Source organism: Amphiura filiformis, chromosome 8, assembly GCF_039555335.1.
Source record: "Amphiura filiformis chromosome 8, Afil_fr2py, whole genome shotgun sequence".
Lineage (NCBI taxonomy): Eukaryota > Metazoa > Echinodermata > Ophiuroidea > Amphilepidida > Amphiuridae > Amphiura > Amphiura filiformis.
Genome location: NC_092635.1, coordinates 60,276,044 through 60,298,607, shown reverse-complemented (window position 1 = coordinate 60,298,607; position 22,564 = coordinate 60,276,044). Strand labels below are relative to the sequence as shown.

At 37.2% G+C, this 22,564-nt stretch overlaps 1 protein-coding gene across 2 annotated transcripts in view; it reads left to right on the top strand.

The window, feature by feature from the left end:
• The window catches only part of LOC140159308 (transcription factor 7-like 2), a 111,804-nt gene that overhangs the window by 53,405 nt on the left and 35,835 nt on the right, over nucleotides 1-22,564 (top strand). The window contains exon 4 of one of the 2 annotated variants that reach the window (XM_072182733.1): nucleotides 1,232-1,321. The exons of the other annotated variant lie outside the window; for it this stretch is intronic. Within the exon in view, the coding sequence (XP_072038834.1) occupies nucleotides 1,232-1,321 (90 nt within the window). The remainder of the gene's footprint in view (nucleotides 1-1,231; nucleotides 1,322-22,564) is intronic. 2 annotated transcript variants of the gene reach the window in all.

Here is a 22,564-nt window from a genome sequence, read left to right as displayed (position 1 = left end):
CAAAATAAGCAGATCTGGACCAGGAGCCACACATTTGGAAAAAGCAGTTCCTGATCCTGTGATTACCTAGTGAACCAGGAGCCATTTTTAAAGAGCTATATCAGTTGTACACAATACAAAACCTGCTTTAACTACCAGGCTCTATTTGGAAAAATGTAGATCTTGGTTCATACATGTATAACAAGTTTACTTTACAAGTGACCAACTTTGGAATTATAGAGTGCTCAAACCCATCTTGGTTCATATGTTTTTGTTGGCTCCTGGGTGCCTGGTTATTTTGAAGCTTGACTAGCACAGTAGTAAATTTTGTTGGCATTCATTTAGGTATAGTACCTTGTGTTTCAAGACTTTGTCCTTCACTCATTAACATCCCAGTGTGTCTTCTCACACACACACATACCTAGGATGAGGTTCACTGGTTATCAGTGGTGTAAGGTTCAAGTTCTTTACTCTCATTCTCATTCATTACCATTTTCATTCATGCCTGTCTGGAAGCCATTACTGACCCGGCTGTGGAGGTTTCTTGTTACAACCATACAACACTCAGCAATGAGTGACCACAACCTGACCAGATACAGGACACCAAACATTGCTTTCAGGTCAGGTCCAAGAGTGACCACTACTCTGTGTTACAACTTACAAGTATGGTACTCCAGATCCCTTTTGTCCTTTGCTTTAATTTCTTAATTGCTGTGGGATTCATTAGAACAGTATAAATTAAAACTTGGGGAAATGAGGAACACTTAAATACTAGTATATGAAAGATCCTACCTGGGTCCCTGACATCTGGAAGTTTTCAGCAGGACTCTCTGAGGCCCGTGCAGACGGGGGGGGGCGACCGCACCTCCCAAATTTGCAAAAAGTATACAAAAAGTCCCAAAATTTTAGAATTTATGAACGAGCAGCAAAAAAGCAGGTTTTTACGCTTTTTGGTCAAAAAGGTCCAAATTTGGGGAAAAAGTCCACTTTTCACAAAATCGCCCCCCCCCTTGGAAAAAAAGTCCACTTTTTTCAAAATCAGCACCCCCAAAAAAATCCTGCATGTGCGGGCCTGAGCAGGAGTATCAGTGTACTGTATATATAATGCCCCATTGCCCCAGTACAGTGCTGGTACCCAAAATGACCAGTTCCTAGTATATAGGCCTACATGTAGGTATAAGGTATTACAAACAAATCCATATGCCAGGACACCATCTTTTATACCTCTGTAATTATGTTTGTCCATTCATAGAATGATGTTAATGATTCTGTTGGAAGCCAAAACTCACAGTACACAACCGCAAACATAAAGGAATTATGGAAAGAGAAGCTGGAATTATGGGTAAGTCGATTTTCTACCTTTTGAGCGTGACTTACAACCAGGCGTTTTCATCATTTGCATTTTGAACTTTGCCCTCCTGTATGCAACGCGAGGTCAAATATTTGAGAACAAGGTCAAATATTTGAGAACGAGGTCAAATATTTGAGATACGATTGCTGGATGGAGGTCAATGAACTGTGCCATTGGAAATGAGGTCATTTTTAGTGGTCTCACTTCCAGTGGCAAAGTTCAATACTTCTCATTTTAACCATGGCTCAAAATTTGACCTCAAGTTGTGGAGTATGAGTTTTGGTAATTAATACATCCAAAGGTCATTCTATTCATGTAGAAGCCTAATGAGTTTTAAAAGAACTCAGTACTGAGATGAGCATGTTTAAGGTCCTATGCCATTTGTCTCCCTGATGTGGCAGTGACGTCAATGCATTGAGGTAGCTTTTTTACGTACGCATCTATGCAGCGTTTTTAAGTGTGCGAGTGTACGCCAGCTTTTTGTGTGGACGCTATCGATTTGAAGGTGCACTCAATGAAATGCGCACTGCCACGTCAAGGTGAAAACTGGTATGAGTGAGGTTGGTCAATTATTGGTTAGCTGGTTGGTTGGTTATTTTGTGTAAATGACAGGAAGACAGTTTTTGAAACCGAGAATCAAATGAGCTATCAAAGATTTGGTTAACCTTGACCATAAATTGAATTTGACTGGATTGGTAACACTTCAAGTGTGTAGTGTAAGAGATACTCTAGGCTATATGAATTAATTGACTTACTGACCAATTAAGTTAGAAATCGGGATCTAGTTAACGGGGTTGCAGTCTTGGTAGCAGTTTTAATAACAACTTGGAGAAACGAGAGAACGATCTACATATTTGGTTAATCGGCGCAGTTGATTGTCGTACTTGATTGTCATGCAGAGCAAAATGCAGCTAATTCAAATTGGGTTGTAATTCAGCTTGTATTTCCTGATCTCCGCAGCTCACTGGTAACTGCCAATGATAGGATAGTAGGATTTAAAGATTAGATATCACAAGAAAAGTGGCACCAATGTTGACTTAAGGGTGCATCTTCTGTTTTGAAGTTTTAACCTTGATGTTGATTATTGTCTCTTGGCTTGATTGACAATTTTGAGTGTGTCTACCTGAAATTTATGGGAACTACTTGGTCTTTATACATGTCTTTAAAATAAGCTCCAATGCGACTCATCTTTAATTTTAATGAAGTACTTTGACTTGTTTGAATGGTCGGATTACTTAGGCCTCGATTGTAAATGCTATTTTGATAATTTGCTGTATCTTTTAAAATGCACCCTTAAAAGTTTCCAATTACCTTTCAAATTTTACCATAAATCATGTTTTATTGTGCCACTATCTGTCCGTGTACTTAGTGATCAGCCAAGTGTATTAAACACAACCAAAGTTGTATAATGTGAAATGCGATAATTAAAACATCTTGATTGGAAATATATCAACCCATCACCCTATTCATAGTGCAATGAAAAAAAAAAATCACTAACTGCCATTTTGCAATCTGTCAAAACAAGCTATTATTTAAATATATTTATTTTTTTAAGCTTTGATTTCGGATTGTCTTGTCATCGTGTTGTGATCTATATCATACATATTATTAATTAATCAAGATCAGATGGTTCTGAGTTTGTATACCTGTAGTTCAAGCTTACCTTGTTGCTTAATCCCCAAACCAGTTTGACCTCATTCTTTTGACCCGCTATCGTTTGTATGGCACATGGGCTGGACGCAAGCAAACTCTGAATTTTGATCGGCAGAGCAAACGTACAAAACGAGACCATCTGCAATTAAAATGAGCTGATGAAATACAATATCCCGTTTGATATTGGCATACCTGGTAAGAAAGAGGGCCGATTAGTTTGATTTTTATTCTCAACCCCTCTGGCGTTATTTGTTTAGCCATTTAGTGGTATGAGAGGGTATGCAAGTCTAGGGGAAAGGCTGCTGGTTATTACTAATTGAATTTATTGTCAAATTGTGTTAGAGCTAAATATTACAAAGTGTATTAATTGGACGCCCTTGACAGTGGGTTGATTCTTTTGTTTTTGAAGTGTTGATGACCAAAATTAAAACAAATTAATTCAAGAGAGTAATTAGGAAAACATAAGGGCCAGGTGGTATATGGGGATCATTTCCACTGGATAGTTTGTACTGTTGTAAACTGTTATTGTGAGCTTTTTGTTTTATTTTTATGGCCCAAATATGGAGACCAAACATTTACTGTAAAAATAAAGTCTGTGATGTCACAATTTGAGTACAATGCGGGAAAATATTTACCAATGCGGTACATATTTTAATTAATGTTTTGAATAAAAAAAGGAGCATACACATTTTAACAATGGTGATGATGATGATAATAATTATAATTTGGCAATAATAACAATGGTCACGCGTTTTAAACTCGCCACCCAAAAAGGGTGGAGATGTTACGCTTTTTGGTATCAAGCTGCAGTTAATCTCATATATTTTCATAATTACAAAAGCTAGATCAATGCATGTGGTCTCATTTGAAAGCTGTGTTATTATGCCATATTCCTGCAAAGTGGCATTGCCATAGTCCATCCAGAAGTGAAGATATACCTTTTTGTAGCTTGAAGTACAGGGGTGGAGGCGGAGGCGCCGCCGGCGGAGGCGGCGCCGCCTGTACAAACTATATGGGAAATTGACATTTTTAGTACAATTTTTGCAGAAACGATGATATTTTTGTCAAATCTTTGTGTATGGCTATTAATTTGGTACCAAAACAAAGCTAACATATTCTACTTTATTGTTTTATGATTGACAAGTAGGTAAATGAATGTATAGTATGGACAAACCAGGTGATAATAAAGAAAATAATAATAACATAGTGATTTTGTGACAATTATAAACTTGCAAATCGGTAGGAAAATAATTATTTTTAAAATAATATTTCATGTCCATTGATTTATTTTATTTTAAAAAGCCAAATAATGTTAACTGTTGGGCCTATATACCTTCCAGTAATTAAGAGTGCACATTTTTGTCAATTAATGTCAGCATGATGCTAAAGACCTTTTTGCATCCAATAAATCGGAAAATCCATGAAAATGAAGATGAATTTAATTTGGACATCAAGATCAGTATCCTCCAGGAACTAAGGTCATCAATGGATACTACTAAAATGTACAATCTGCACAACATTCAGGCAATCCAGATCACTACAAAGCCAATCCTAAAGCCAATTGATGCTGTCATACCTAAAGACTGTGTATCATATTTTGGTATCAAAACATGCTATCGGACACAACCTGCATGGACTATGTGGATGCAGTGTGTGCAATTGCACTCTTTAGATACTTTTTACAGTCTATGAAGTTAAAATCCTAATATTTGTGTATGTATGTTTGAAAGAATCAGCCTGTTTTCATGGGACATAGATAAATTTCATGTACTATCTTTAAGATGCATTCCCATCGACATATTTAATTACTCGGTAAACGCAAGTTGTTTATCAGGTATGTTAAATGTTTTTTAAGTAAATTATGATGACTTGTTTCAGTGATTCTTCCTGCCACAAAAGCATGTTGGAATGTGTTTAGTTAGTCTGATATAAATAGATAGGTTTTTGGGGTGATAATGGGCAACTAAAGACACTTACATACATGGAATCTGTGAAAAGATTAAATTTCCGATTATAAATTTGCACCAAATTGGGATGGAAATATTTATTTTGGGTGAATCATGAACCCCATGCAATTTGATATTGTTGTGAGGGTCTAAGTGTGCTCTGCAAGAAATAGCATTATTTTTGCTATAGGGTTACCACAGAAAATGTTATTGTAAAAAACATTGAATGACTAAAAATATATAAAAATTCACATTTCAGTCAATGTTACCTTTTTTATCTTACACCTAGTGTCAATTCTGAGTGCATATTTGGATTCCTTGGGCAATTTCCTTTCAGAAAATGTATACTTTTACTACCATAGGGGGTATACTTCAGCAAATATGAATTTGTAAAGGTAAAATCATGTCGCGAATGCAAAAATCCCCATGTAACGCGAAAGGAGGCGACCTTAAAACGCGCGACCCAATAAATGCCATTATTTTCATAGGCATACTTTTTGTTAAACATTTGAGGTCATTTAATTTTCTTCCAATAGTCTGCAGAGCTCCCATCTTAAATTTCATAATTATATTTTTCATGCTTGGGAAAGAAATTAAATTAATTAAAAAAAGAATTTTTGTTAAATTGCTGACACATAAGTTTCTTTGTGCACTGTATATATCTGAGCAGGCTCGTTTGGCTTATAGTACTAATCACTCCTGACCCATAATTTGCTTATCTCATTTCTGCGTCTAAGACTTTCTAACTAATGGCATTTAAGACCTGTACATGCTGCTATAAATTGAAGCTGTTAAAAGAGTGAGAGGCCTTGTTAGTGTCCCTTTACTAAAGCCACTGACCATTCCTCGAGCCAGTTGTCCAGCCAGCCGTTGGGCAGTAATGACACGCCTATTTGACTCTCTAATACCGGGATGCTATGCGGTTTTTAATATCGTAAAGCCTCGGCCTAAATATCACAGATTTTCTTGCAAAACCAATTTGTCATGGTTCATCGCAACCAATATTTAACGGTGTGTATGTAATAATATACATAATACTCGGTTGAACAGGCTTCATATGGTCCAATTCTATGTGACACATTTAAAACTATTTTAATCGCAATATTCTGTTTTTGTTTATTTACACTGTACGACAAGGTTATTTGTCACAGAGCTTGGAGGAGAAGACGATGGGCACTGCTTTGGTCTGGTGACCAAATTAGGTGAAAGATGCTAGAAAAGTGTGACTTTTACACAGGTCATTTTCAAATATGAATTTAAAAATCATCAACAATGGAGAAAAGCACAGAGTATAGTTTTATTTCGAGCAACCACAAAGACAACTGTTACCAAATTTATGAACCATGTATAACGTAAGAAGCTATATGCGGTTTCTGAAATTTGTATTAAAACAAATTCTTTTCTTTTCACTTACGTTTTAACAGATTCTATATTGACAATACAAATTTAAAGATGCCTTTTTTGGGGGTCTATTTATAATATCAATTGGAATATTTCATGCTTTGTTTGATTCATTTTGGATGCATGTTATGTTACCATGGTAACTTGTCATATGCTGGTCCATTAGACCAGTGCCAGGAAGAGGTTCTTGCTTAGAATATAAAAAAACCCGATAAAATTGGTTCGGTTCATGACTCTTAGTGCGTTTTTCCCCCTTCCACATCTTTCTTTACAGTCTGCCTTCAAATTCAGATTGTATTATCACTGTTAATCAGCTTAAAAAAGAGTGACGCATATGTTACGACAAAAGGGTGCTTGCTGACTGTACCACAAAGTGTGCTATAAGTTAGAATACACGCAATGTGTACGATATACAGTGTGCAGAGACATTACAGCTGTTTAAGATCCTTTATCTAGGTAATAATATTAATATTAGGTTAGATTTCATTGCACTTTGTTGTGTTAATAAAACTGATTTATTATTTTTGCTAATTTTGTGCATTGGTGTGGATGGATTCACTTTTTTTAATGTGTTCACTGAAAAGTGCTTTTTTGCAATCCATTTGTGCAAATGTACTAATTGCAAGCTTGGAACTGTATTGCATACAGTATTTAAGTGTGATATTCAGATTGGCTTCATAAATCACCTTTTTCACACTTTTAAGATTTTTTGCCGTAAAGGTTGAATCTCATACCATTAATCAATAACACTCAAATTAAAAGAAGTCTCAATAGTTTTGTGGTTTTTATGCTTTCTGGAAATGGATAGTAAAAGGTTCTGGAGTGGAGGGGTATCCATAGCTGGCTAAAATTACAATGATAGGATTGGTATGTGTATGGATTTATTGCTGCCTTTCACAGATTTTAAACTGTTTTCTTTTTTCAGGGTCTACGTTTTAAATGTTGTGACAATCACTCACAATATGTATGTGCAAATTATAATTACTCATGATTATCAAGCTTCTGTTAAATTGTTCAATTTCACACATTGTTTTGCACCCTGCTATTCTTTGATCAGCTCGTAATCGGTGGGCCTTATAACATCGCAGATTAATATTAAAATATTTAATTTTGAGAATTGTGACATCTAGCCAGAAGCATCACAAATTATTAATTCAAGTCCTGTACTTGGTCTACTTTCTAACACACAAAATAAAGACCAGACAAATAGCACTCTTAACGTGGGTCTACTTTTCGGCTTAGTGGTAAAAGCCTAACATTTCCCGCCTATTACGAGCTGATCAAACTATAGGTGAAACTTTTAAATTGTCTTTTCATGTAGCAAATATTGCAAATGCAAAATAAACTGTACGAGGAGGCATGATATAGCGGTATTTGTGTTACAGTTCCAACTATATTTCATTTGTAATTTTAAAACAGGTCTAATTATCAAACCCCAATGTCCAAAATATTTCCATACTTTGAAAAAAAGTTTGAGTTCTGAAATTAACCTCGAGATGAGTGTGAAAATAGCAATCACACAATAAAATCATGTTACTTAAAACACCATGAGAACTACCTGCCGATTGGCCAAAAAGAAGTTTTCATTATCAATTGAACCAATCAGCAACATTGTTAGAATAATTTCATCACACAAAAAAATTGGGGTGAATTTTTTGCAAAGCTCCATTCTGATTGGTGATTAAAGTGAAGATGCCATGTAATTGACCAATCAGAGGCAATGTTAGATCGACATATAGTGCTCAGAGGGTTAAATGCTCTGCACAAATTACACTGGCTGGATCCAGACACCTAAATAATTGTGGCAAGTTGCAGTAAGCAATATAATTTTTGATATCGAGGAAGATCATAGCACACGTTATTAGTTCATATGTCACAGGCCAATTTTGCGTCTCGAGATGAAACTTGAGACTAATTGCAATTACCAGTGTTTATGGTATCATCGGCATCCGTATTTAACACCACACATTATTTCAGTAAAGTAAACCCGTTCACAGAGTGTGTTGTTGTATTGAATATCGCATCTTTGGCGAATCAGAATTAAACAGCTCTGGCTGGCCTCTCAATTTAGCAAATAAGACAGGTCCTTTACAGCTTCTCAAAAGGCAATTTCAAACATTTTTATTAAATGTTATTAATTTGTTAAGTGACTTGGGGTGTGTTTGATGGTAATTTACCGGGGCGGAGTAGCGCTATACCAAATTAATACCAGGTCGTTCACATCCAACAGACGCAAACGCGTAGCCACTTTGCACTATTCGATCTCCTGAACTGTAGCCGATAGTCCTAGTGTTTCAAACAACAAAACAACTAAAATCATGATGTGCCGTGTCGCTGTGGATTATCTCGAGTCCTGTAAAGCGTTGGAGAGATACGGTAAGGACGACTCACAAGCGGATGAGTCTTGTGTCTCTCCCAGGAGATGAAACGCAATATCTAGTGGGTTTTACACGGTTAGGCTATCAACCTTGTATTTCAAAAGCTAAGCAGGAAGAAATTGTATTGATGGGAGGAAGAGTGAGAATTGCCAAAGAATTGTATGCGGCGGATTTCAAAATGTAGATCGTGCACACCTGCATGGTATACATCTTGTAACTAGTTACTAAGCTGTCTGTTTTTGAAAGATGGGGGGAAAAGGGGAAAATGAGTGTTGTTTTAAAACAAATTCCTGGCAGTTTTTACCGAAATGATGGATGGTTTGGGAATAAAACTCAAAAAAATAAAATGAAATTTGTAACAGAAAGGTTACCTTAGCTAATGTTCAAATAAAATGGAAAAAAAAGGATTATTATTTTGCTTATATTGTTTTAACTTGATACAAGTTTAGCACAAAAAATTGATGATGTCCTATTTATTAATGTAAGTTGTTACATTTAGCTGACCCCATTCCCCCCAGTCTGTAATGGAATTGGTTCAAAATAACATTGTATCTTTTTTAAGGCCATATGTGACCATCCACCACAACTGAGCCTGGATGTCTCCAGTGCCACTATTGAGATATGCTCCATTGAACTTAACAATAAACAATAGGAAACAAAGGATTTATTGACTGTTTTATTGATTTTCACTACCTAAATGTCAAGTACTATAGACATGATATACATCATTTTAAAACTAATTTCAAGCAGAATATTTTGGATGAATATCTCAAAAATGATGATTGGCAACTTCAGGGCTCAGTTGTGCTGGATGGTCACATATGAGAAACATAATCAACATTATTTGTGAAATTTCTAAACTTTTTCATTTGTGTTACTTTCTGAGCGTAATGTGAAGGAATTCTGACTTAAAGATGGGACTGAATTCAAGTAGCCCTAAACTGTAACTCCCAATGTTGAAGGACATTTTAGCACAGGAGGTTTACTTGCGGCCAGTGGGCCAAGTCCAGTCCACCAACCAGCGATATTTGGCCCTTGATCATAAGCCATTGAGGTGTATTTGATGGGCTATGATTTGGCACTTAAGCATGTATTTTTAAAATGTGACGACTTAAGGGGGTTCTACACCCCTGTGGTAAATTTGTGACTATTTGTTCAATTTTCTCAAAAAATAATAACAAATTGGTAATAAAATTTATGTATATTATTGGGACAAGGAATCCAATTGCTACACTGAAATTTCAGTGACCCAAGACAAGCGGTTCAGTGTATATGATAGTAAATGAGGTACATCCTAACGGTACCTTATTTCTTATCATAAATAACGAACCGCTTGTCTTGGGTCACTGAAATTCCACTGATTTGTAATTGGATTCCTTGCCCCTATAATATACATAACTTTTGTTACCACTGTGTTATTAGTTCTTGAGAAAAATGCAAAAATAGACACAAATTTATCAAGGGGTGTAGTAAGTTGCTTGATTGAGTCGCAACTTTTCAAGCTAACAAATCCGACTTTGAATAGCAAGAAGGCTGAATCAGTTTAGAATGTGAAGGGCTGAGTTCTGTCGTTCTGATGGGAGCATCACAGGAAAAGAGGAAATGAAGAGATCTGGCAGTATCCCCTGTCAGAGGTGAATAGCCTAAACAAACCCACCATCGCATAATTCATCTTGTCTTGCTAATAGTAACATCGGTCTCAGGCTGTGCCGTGTCTTGTTAAATACTAAAAACATCAGGCTTTAAGGTGGTATTATATCCTTCATTAATATATTCTCGTTCGTTAATTGGTTAAACGAGTGTCATGTGACCAAAAATAGTTTTGCTATTTTGCAAAACAGTCAAAAAGCCGATTGATGAGGTAACGAGGTACTATTCAAAGTACTATCTCCCCGGGAAATAGCTTTACTATCCCCCTCTGAGCCCGTATGACCTCATATCCACGTTGCAGTTCCTAGTGGTCCGTGCAACTCGCCACATACACGGGATATCATAGCCGGTTCTGGGGTATTAATGTGTCGCAAGTCATGTTGTCTTACCATTACGAAGCACACAAGCAGCACAGAAGTGCAACTAAAATACAGCGGTTTCATGCCATAATTTGAGTTACATCAGGATTAGTGAACAAAGAATATATTAATGAAGGATATAAATCAAATATTTACTGCTCTTAATTCGGGATCTGGTGGAATCTATTGGTCGCCTCGGTGAACTGGAGACCATGAGCCTACTATTTTCCCTCGCAGGTCTCGGGAAAATAGTAGGCTCACGGTCTCCAGTTCACCTCGGGGACAATAGATTCCACCAGATCACTCATGAGCAGTAAATATTTGTATACTATACCCCTAATCGTTAGCACTCAAATTCAAAGAAGTCTCAATAGTTTTGTGGTTTTAATGCTTTCTGGAAATGGATAGTAAAAGGTTCAGAAGTGGGAGGGGATCCATAGCTGGCTAAATTTACAATGATAGGATTGAATGTGTATGGATTCATCACTGCATTTCACAGATTTTAAGGTGGTACTACACCCCCTGATAAATTTTGTGACTAATTTTGCATTTTTCTCAAAAACTAATAACACACTGGTAACAAAAGTTATGTATATTATAGGGTCAGGGAATCCAGTTGCTACACTGGAATTTCAGTGACTCAAGACAAGCGGTATATTATTTATGACAAGAAAAGAGTTATCACTAGAATGTACCTCATTTCATAACATATATATTATATATACATGTAATAAACCACTTGTCTCGAATTACTCAAATTTCAATGAAGTAATTGGATTCCTTGCCCCTATATACGTAACTTTTATTACCTAACCAGTGTGTAGTTATTTTTTGAGAAAAACACAAAATTAGTCTCAAAATTTATCAGGGGGGGTAGTACCACCTTAAGGCTGTGGGGTGTTCCGTGTTTGTATGATGACGACTTCATTGTGTCTCATTTTGACAGACATCTTTTTGAGAATATAAATAATTACTTTGAAAATGGACTTAATAGGCTATAGATTTACATGTAGATATATATTTTTAATTTGATTAAGGTTTCTTTGGACATAAGTTTATACAGGAAATTTTTAGCTTTATGGAGTTACTGATAATGAATACTAAAAGGCCAGTTGGATGTTAGGAGCCTTATTTTTATGTCTCCCGAATGATTCCTGGTTTTTTGAAACTGGTAAGGCATATATTGGTGCGATTTGGAAAAGGCAATTTGGCAGGCAATTGGAGGTCTTCAAATTCCAGTAGTTTTCATCACAAAATATGGTAATTAAGTACGTTAGCTACTTTGCATAATACATGTGACCTGCTCCCACAAAACCAGACACTAAATTTGATAATTTGGTAAGTGTTTGATGTCATCAGTTAGTATAGGTGTTCAGCTTTCATTTGACACCAAAATTAAGGTTCTAGGACATGTGGTCCTCATTCTACGGTCTTTCAGTGGGAAGGGGGTTTACAAGGGAAACATAAAGAAAAGGCAAATGCAAGAAAAGTGGCTTTAAGTTGTAAAATGACATGTTAAGGACTTGGTTTGGCTCAGAAAATGCTAGATTTGGGTGCTTTAGATATAAAAGAATATTTTGTTTTCAGTGGTAGGTTAAAGTAAACATATTAAGGAATCGAAAAATAATAAAAAGTTAAATCTGCGAGGTTTTTCACCCCTTTCCCAACTTTTGATTCGCCGTATCTCGAAATGGCTGAGTGCGACTTATGGCGGGTTTCATCAGCAAGTCACATGTGAGATAAAATGCAATACGCCTAGGCCTATTATCTTGTGGGAAGATATATGTGGGAAGACAAATGTGTAGTTGTTTCTTTCAGTCCAGTTGAAGTTGGTTTTGGCCAATTTCATGGTATTGAATTTCGAGGTTTTTACAGGAAGTTCCCCAGGAAAGGTCCATTACTATATGCCCGATTTTAGGTTGGGTATAGGCCTTAATATTTTCATTCACTACATCAATATCTCTGTATTGTCATTTGACACGCTTCATCCAGAAACTTTTTATGAATAGGATTGTGTACAATATTCCAGATGGCTACACACGTGTACATGAACCTCTGGTAGCTAGTCATACCAGGAATAGTTCAAGCAACCAGATCAAAGCATCCTCCCGATCCTCCAAGATCAGTCATAGGGTGTTCCCCAAAGTTTTGAACTTTTTACAAGATCCCTAAATGACATGCACTTGGGGGTAATCAGCAGTGACAGGGTCGGCTTCCACAAACAAACAAAGGCAAGTTCAGTATCATCCAATGGCTGCCATATGATGTATAGCTGCCATGTGACCAGTGATATTAACATTAGTGCAAACCTGGAAGCTATCAACTCCTGCTATTTTGTAATTAACCTATGTTCCCCCTACCATGTTAACTTGTTTATCGGAGGATCCTTGCACATTAATAGCTGCTGTGTCAGATTCTGGATGCCATTGGATCAAACTTTGGTTAGAAGAATATAAGGCAGCTTTTCTGTATCTTCTCTGGTAACCAGAATTCATAATGGAATTTGCTGTTTGAACCTGTGGTTCACAGAGGGGTGCATTTTCATGAAGCCATTACATCAGCATTGTGTTATTTCAAAATAAATTTCATATCAGCTTGAGGAAACAGAATTTTGGGATATGTGTGAGTCCCTTGTGTAGGTTAGTATGTCATCCAATTCAGGCCAAAACAAAACTATGAAATTGCATAAATACATTAGCCTAAATATATTGAGGGCAAAAATGGAAAATCAAGATGGGGAAACTAGTTTTCCTGTAAACATTGTGATACTATTTGTAAAATGAGGATGTGAAGCTAATCAGTTAGTAATCCATAATAATACCATATGTCCATTAAGGTGATTACTAGACATTGATCAAACGTAGTCAAGAGAGGTCGTATTCCCAGTGTGGTATAGAGGGTTCAGGAGAGATTGTTGTCAAGTACAACCATTAACCCTAATCCTCCTGAATGCTACAAAATACTACTTGATATATGCGCTGTTCGTGCAGCATCCCACGTGGTGTGATGACGCAATCGCCTCTAAGTGATATATAGGCACGGTTTCGCTGGCCAGCGAAGCCCAAGACCCGTGGACCTGTGGCAAAGTGTCGCCGACCGAGTGCTTGGCATGCGAGGGGTCTCGGGTTCAATCCCACCCAGAGCAAACAACTTCTTTCCTTCTTTTCTCTCTTTATTCTTTCCTTCTTTCCCTTCCCGTCGCCAAAAAGCCCTTAGGCGGTTAGGGTTAGGTTACCACTATCGAAACTCAGTATAGGCTTCCTTAACCCTAACGCTCCTGAATGCTACAAAATACTACTTGATATATGCGCTGTTTGTGCATGCATCCCACGTGGTGTGATGACGCAATCGCCCTAAGTGATATATAGGCACGGTTTAGCTGGCCAGCGGCCCAAGACCCGTGGCAAAGTGTCGCCGACCGAGTGCTTGGCATGCGAGGGGTCTCGGGTTCGAATCCCACCCAGAGCAAACAACTTCTTTCCTTCTTTTCTCTCTTTATTCTTTCCTTCTTTCCCTTCCCATCGCCAAAAAGCCCTCAGGCGGTTAGGGTTAGGGAATATATTTAGAATAATTCTAAACACCTTGGCTTGGTACATAGCATTTAAAGAAAAATAGTAGTTAATTTTCCTGGTATCACCCCTCCCCTTAAAATTTTAAGTGGTTTCTTTCCCTCTATTCTTGGAGGAAGCAGAGAGGGGCATGCCCTGGTTGCATTGATGATTCATGTTGTATAATACACTTTGTATTATCATTAGCATTTTAACCCATTAACATGGCACATGCACACTTGCCCAGCAGCTGCTGGCCTTAGTGGACCTGATTGACCTCAGTTGGGGACAACCTGGACCTCTAGTCCTATACCAAATCTCTACCAAGTTCAACCAGCACATTGTGTCACTTTTGTGTGTACTGGGTTTTAGACTTTTTGAGTCTTCTATGAAGGCTAATTGGGAGCAATAACATCCCAGATGGACACCAGTTTTGAGTAGTCCATCAGAAGTGAACCTCTTCCAAGTAGTGGGAGTGAAAAGAAATAGGGGATCAACAACAACAACTTTTCCTTAGTACCGTAGTTAAGAGGGTCAAGGTTCCATGTGTGAGCGAAGCTCCCCAATTTGCCATCAAAATGAGAGGAAAGTTAGGCCCTAGTTTTGTGTTGAGTAGGACTGGGTGTCAAGTGCAGAGGAGGTTTGAGCTCAATAAAAGTGCATGGAACATTTCAGGTGTCAAGGGTTGGGGTCATTGGAGGTGATTGAGGAAATACTTGGGTAATGGAATCATGTTGATGACTTTCCGTTTGTATTAAAATGTTGAAGCTGGGTTATTAAATAGGGAAGGAAATGGAGATGAAAAATGATTAGGGTAAAACAAACAGATTAATTTAAAGCTTTAACTTTAAGACAGGAGATTTATTTGGACATCAACTTTGATGGAATATCCCTATGACACTGCTCATTAAAGCTATAATGTGTGATTTGCTCCACAGCAATGCCCTCAATTTTTTTGAATTTCTACTTCTTGAAGCATTGTAAGGGACGCACCATTAGACTTCAAGGGGGTGGAGGAAGTTTGGGTCGGGCAAGATTTTTTTTTTACGCCAAAGGCGGCGGTTGGGTTTTTTTTTCGCTGCCAAAGGCGACAAGTTTTTTTTTTTTTTTTTTTTTTTTAATTTTACAGTTTGGGGTGGAAAGGTTTTTTTTTTTTTTTTTTTTACTGTTGGTAGGGAAAGTTTGTTTTTTTGCTCATGTAGTGGGGGAAGTTTTTTTTTTTCATGAAACTTCCTCCCCACCCCCTTGAAGTCTAATGGTGCGTCCCTAATGGCCATTGGTGTACATAAATTCCATGTGAAAGACCAAGCCTGAAGTGCTTTAATTACAGTAGAATTTAACATTTAGGCCTATAATAAAACCGGTATCCGCAGTTTTATTCTGAGCTCACCGATCGAGTGGTGAATAAATACATCGCCTGCTTGTGTATATTAAATCAGTGATGTACCGTATAATAAACTGTATGCATATCGCTATTCGTAGTATGTCTTGTTTGTACATCCTATGCGCTGCGTTAGCTCCGCCAATAATCATGATAAATAATACGATTGGTGAGATTATACACGCATTGTAGGCGCTGTACGTCGCACTGTATATAGCTATTTGTCTTATACATCTTGTTTGAATCCCATCAACTGCTGAAGTTCCCGATAATCATGGTAATAATAATCGGCGAGCTAAATACACACACTGTAGGCGCTGGAATGAAATACCAATTTTCTTCATTTTACCTCATTTGTTTGGCTCGAAATTAGAAGGGGACAATGCAATCAGTAGCTATCAGTGAAAACTAACATTTAAATAGAAATCTATTTTTAATAGTGCTGTAATCGATAAGCTTTCTGGGTATCGATATGTCGGGAGGCAAACATCCGACATGTCGATACTATTATCGATACTCACGCAGTTTGAAACACGGATTTGAGTTTACCAATTTTATTATCAGTAAGTTCCAGAAACAAGTTAACAACAAGTGTATTGAAGCCTAACAGCTAAAACTACATGGATCATGCATCAAACAAACGAAAGTGGTATTGCAAATCCGCAATTTTACATGACTTTGGCAATGTGTGCCATGTCGTTTGTGTATCGATACTGACATTGAGTGTTTCGACATGTCGGAAGTCTATGTATTTTCCGACTATCGATACTTACGACAATCGATTACAGCACTAATTTTAATGCAAATCACACATTATCACTTTAACCGCAATTCAACCGTCCATTCTATGACTATGAGACAACTGTGTCGCTGCAGATGAGTTTTTGTGAGATTCTAGTGATTATCAATCAACATCAATTTTTGAGTTGTAACAAGTTTTTCATAATAAATGCCATATAGTATGAACGCCATCAAAGAAACCAAGTAGGTGATAGCCCTACAAAAAAGGTGCAAGTTGATATTGCACCGTAAGCAGTTGAAATCAGATCATGTACAGCGGGCACATTGATGTAAACCAATATTACATTACTCTGCGATATCATAACCACTTAATCCTTCTGCGTCCACCATTTTGTGAGGAAATTCAGTCAGGTCTGTGTGTGTGTAATATTGTCATAGTTACCCTGTGGCGGTATACACACCCACCGAGCCAGCGAGCAAGGCTGTGTGCTGGTGATGACATAGGGAGGCATGTGGGTCGTTCTCACAAATAGTTTCCCAAGAACATTTTTGCAGACATGTATGTACATTTCTGCATGTTGCTTTTAAGAAGTATTTCATAACGTATGATGGGCGTCATGGAGAGATGGATATTAATTTTGTAGTCTGAGAGATCGATAAACTTGTCATAATTTTGTACAAAATATGATGGATGACAAAAGTTGTCTTTAGGACTGAATTCCTGCTTTTGATACCAGCTTATACCTTATACATTAATTGATATTTTCTTTGCCTACCTTTTTAGCCTCATATCCACAAAATTAGTAATATTGTCATCAAGATTTTTCCTCCACATATTGTACAGTCCAACCTCTAGCCATGATGGAACCAGGGTCTATGATGGAACCAAATACTAGTACTGCATTGAATGTCCTCAAGTACTATTACCCCTACTCAGTAGGGGTAATAGTACTAATACTAATAACACCAAGATATATTTTATTTAAGTAGGGCTTCTGTATGCAACAATGATGTCCTTCTGAATGCTTTAGAGCATTCAATTAAGGTATCAGAGCATTAAATACAGGTTTTCCTTATGAAGATCACACAGCCGGAAAACAGAAAGATCCGGATAAAAGAGGTCCTGATAAGGGATGTTGGACTGTACTAAAATGAAGTGAAAGATGTAGGCTGGATTTACAGAATAACCTAAATACATGCATCTCTCTTCACTCTGATTGGTAGTGTTATGCAATTTTAAAGCTTGACTCATAATAGTGAAATCAGGGCGAAATTAATCAAAATTATTAATTCTATTAACTGCCCAAAGCAAAACTGGGACAAATACATTAATTTTCTAACTGTTTTCCAACAGTCCTCTCTAGAATTTCGAAGCAAATTCGTAATTCAATTCACACAAAAATTCTTGTAATGAAGATTTGTATAAAAGGAACCAACTATGATTCTTGGGAATTTTTAGTCTGCACAGGATATATTTCTTTCAAATGATTCCTCAAAAATTCCAAGAATCTAGATTGATTCTTGCAACAAAATTCTAAGGGATGAAATCAAAACTCTACCGGCGGTTGACCGCCGGTTCCGTCCGGTTGCTAATGTTCTAAACAATCCCCAACCATGTTTTCATCCAGGTTGCAATACTCTATTGCCTCCATTCCACATATATGACACACAACATCATGACCTAGTAGAGCAATAATATTGTGACGTGATGAATTGGTAATGTATCCAGAGCAAAATGTTAAGCCAATTAATGAAAGAATGAATGAATGATAATCCAGAATTATTTGTATGTAAGCAAGCATAGCATGTAATTATCTTTGCAGGCAATATGTTAGCCATGCTAAACATGGTGGTGCAGTAGTAGTAGTAGTTCGGGTCTAAATTGTCGTTATTACCATTCATATTTATTATCATTCATATAAATTGTAATTCATTTTGATTGCATTTTTAGAAGTGGATCAATGAGTCATTATTGCTATAATTGTTCTTCTTTTTCACAAGTTACAGATTCAAGCAGAAGTAAGAATTTTTCATCCGCATCAATATTTTCATCATAAAATTATGTCTAATTGCCAAAAAATATGTTTTTCATTTCGTCGTTGGGCTGGAAAAACCTCCTATGTGTTTGTGGCCCCTGAACATGTTTAAAACAAAATTTCCAACCAGTTACATAGGAGGTTTTTAAGCATGTTCATGGGCCAATGACACATGAGGTTTTTCCTGCCAAACGACAAAAATGCAGCTCTTAAATTTATTGAAACATAAGAAGTTATTGAAAAGGACACATGAACACTTTTGAATTTATAAATCAAAGGAATTAGGACCTTTAAGCCTTGATTAATTGAAAGAGAAAGTGTTTATAAATTCAGATTATTTCAGAGGATTTGTTACGTCATTTATGCCAGCCACAATAATGGTGTTCCAGGTCTGAAAGAAAAAGAATATTGAATTTACAACATATTCCAGTTGAAATAATATATTTGAAGCCATGCTTTACAGACAAACTGTATGAAGTAAACTTGCTATAGCCTGGAACCACGGCTCACTACCAAGACCTCTGCCTTCCTGCAGGTCCCATCCCCAAACACCATGTAATCACATTTTGACGGCTCCCTCGCTTGCTGATCTCTGACCCTGTTTGCCCCCTGTACATGTAACTCAAGCCCATTCTCTTAGTGCTCTTTCAACCCGAATTCTCCACCTTGAGGGGGTTTTATGAGAATTTAGTGCAATGAGAAAATGGATGGGTTAAAAACAGACACTTACTGTAGACAGGTTTGGTTTCAACTTCCAGGAAGAATGCGGAAATGGATAAATTGAGTGCGGCTATTTTTTTTTTGGAAAATTATCTTGTCTGGTAGTTTTTTTTATTGAGAAAGTTTCTTTTAGTGAAAGAAACAAGGAAAAACTATTTGGTCACATTTGTGTGTGAGCATCTTTGGGATAAAAGTTTTTAAATTTGTAAATGAATTTGCAGACTAACAGATTGAACAAAAGTCAGTGGCATTATTGGCAATATGCAGATAACATCAGGGGGGTGCCTGCCATTCAAACCCAGCTGCCTGATAATAATATTAATGTAATAAATTTCAGTCATTATGCAGTAAATTAATGGCTAATGATGATGATTGTGATCTATGATTAAACAAATATGATGATTTTGGGATGTACATTTGAACGCAGCACAAAGACGGTACATTTGGATGGTGGGGAGAGCAATGGATTGATATCTGATTGCATTATATTTGAACGTTGTCGGTAATCCAATCACCGATACAGTGATAGGTCTGTTTGCATTAATGACCTTTATTGTGGCATTCAACGATGTCAATTTGTGAAGCGTTGAAAGAAAAGATAGCGCTATTAAGATAATCAGAGAAGCTGACATTGTTTTGTGATGTAGGGAATGTAATTTGCGCAGACTTCGCCACTATCTCCTTCTTCGTTGTTCACAAATGACGCCAATTCCCAAGGTGTCGGACCTCTTCATTAAAAGCGATAAATGGCATGCATCGCAATGCCGAGCCCCCATCGGGAGTGGAACTCTATGAAAATTTGCGATCATTAGGATCTTGATTTTCACCCCAAATTGGAATTTTTTCTAGCTTGCATGTCTATTAAGCCGGCTCTGTTTAATTGGAAGATATTGCGACTGTTTTGTAACAAAAGAATGCCCTTTGTGTGCTCAAAGATAGCTTTATGTAAAAAGGAACGCAGAAATCATGGTGTTTGACGCGTGAATCAATTTCATACACATTTGAGATCTTTTTTTTGTCAGAATTGTTGGTGTATAGATAACAGAAGTAGGTTGATAGTCCCGTTGTGAATGCAGATGGAGTATTTAAGCGAAAGAGGGGACATGACTTATTTCCAATAATTTTGAGAGTGCAGCGCAACGATTGAAATCAAAGAACAAAAAATGGAATGAAAATGCCTGGAATAGAAATATGTTGCACATCTGTAAACATTGACAATGTCATTACGTGGATGCGTGGATAACGCCACAGTAAATAAATTGAGTAGGGCAGGCCAGAAGGACCACAAATGCTTCAGGCCCGAGTCTATATAAGTGATAATAGCATCTACTATGTAGCGATATTGAGATGGCCGGGGAGGAATTATTGGGTCCTAGATTTGATTTTTTTTTTAATACCGAGACAGAACCGGATGAAGTTGAGCGAGTTGTGACATGTAAGAATGCGTGAAGGGTATGTGAGTGGCGTGATTTGTTACATTATCTCCCACTCTGCGATGAAAAATTATATCACTTGTGATATTAATTTGAGTGTGGCGCTTGGGTTGTAATTAATAGACTAGAGTTGCTGTAATTAAAGAGCATCGTAGCTCATTTAAAAGCTTTGTAAAAATGGCATGTAGGTCGAGAACCAGCCGTGTACAAATTCTAAATATATATTTTTAGTTGGCAGTCTGAGAGTAAACTTTTACGGGATAATGAAAGCAGAAAAGATAGATCAGAGGAATTTCAAAATTGATCAGAATTTTGTGTTGAACATTTGCGATGACACCACACAAATAAGACGCAATCATAAATTCAATATTGCCACAAGTGTTGTGGTATCAACGCAAGATAGATGGTGCGTTTGCAAGGGAATGATTCTTGTGCTTCAGAAAAACAAAATAACTTTTGACTTTGCTATCACCTGTACTCATCATCAATACAAACAGACACCACGGACCACAATGGCCTCATCCCAATGCCATAGTTCAGTAACCTCATATTAAACAATCAGAGTGCAAAATTTGGCCTCAATTGCAGAGTATGAGTTTTTGTACCCACATTTTCAAAGGTCATTCGATGAATGTACAAATGTATTGGGGTTATAGAAATGTGCCCTGATAGATGAGCATGTTATGGATCCTAGTGAGACGAACTCATTGTGAACTTAGCTTTATATTACTTGCCACCAGTAAAGCTCATCATTATTGTTGTCTTCTATGCAAACACTAGGAACAAAAGTGGCTTATGACCCAGCTTCTTTTTACCCTGCCAAATAACATTGTGACAAACTCAATGGATTCCGAAAAGTCGGAGAAAAGCAATCGGATTCTCAAAAACAGGGCCACAAAAACAGCATTGTGAAATGATGGATTTGGCCTGTCAGTACTTGGTAAAAGTAACGATCGCTGCAATCGTGCAAACGGATGAGCAGCCGTAGATTTTTCTTCTAGTCTTGTCAGGCATAGCAAGGTCGTACTTTTCCTCGTGCGCATGCAGTCCAAGGCGAGAAAATAATGAGAATCGGTGGACGGACAGAGAGGTGTTGCGGGGCAGAAAGCAATAAATAGAAAGTCAGTGTACTCTATATCTAGTAAGGCCTACACATTGTTTTTGTGCAACTTGTTAAAGTGTCAATTGCCTCGCAGCGGTTTTTCTCTCCAATGTAGCAAGCACGGTGATCTTTGGATTTTATAAAACCGATGCCCGAGGTTAGAAAAACGGGTAAAGAAGTAAAAAAGAGAAAGAAAAATAGATAAGTTTATTGCTTGATTGGAGCATTGATGTCTGCTTTAACTAAAATTGGTTTGTTAGTGAACTCACGTGCGTGCAAGATTGGTTTTTCCTGTCCAAGCCTTTCGGCAAATTGAGGGGAAAAATAGACGGAAAATGCCTGGGTCCTTTGCGTGATGCAAATGGCCCATCCGTTCTTTGTCGACTGTTGCCAAATTAGAGACACATAGCAGGGACCTTGAAACATTGCATTGCGCGCACACAACATGCAAATTGCATTGTTACACTTGACTTGGTTTTTAGCTGGAGGAGTTGTATTTTTGAATGTCATGGTTTGACGACGTCAAGTCTGACACAATTTGCCGTAATACAAGGCAGAAAGTTGAAAATGACAAGGGAATGCAACGGAACAGAAACTTGTCAGAGCTATAATAATTTGAGATGCTATTGATTTTTTTTTCTCTTGTCTGTCGGGGAAAGTGTTTCTTGAACAGTGCATCAACAGGATAATACAGTTATAGGGTTTTGTGGAGTATTATAAGGTTAACAGCGCAGTGCATTATATCCTTTGTCCTGTAATTGTGATATGAAAAAAAGATTGATTATCGCACAAAGCTTGGAATTTTTTTTCTACAATAAATAGTGTAGATAAACTGGTGAATGTTCAAAAATCAAATATTTTTTTGAAAATATATTGAATGGGTTGA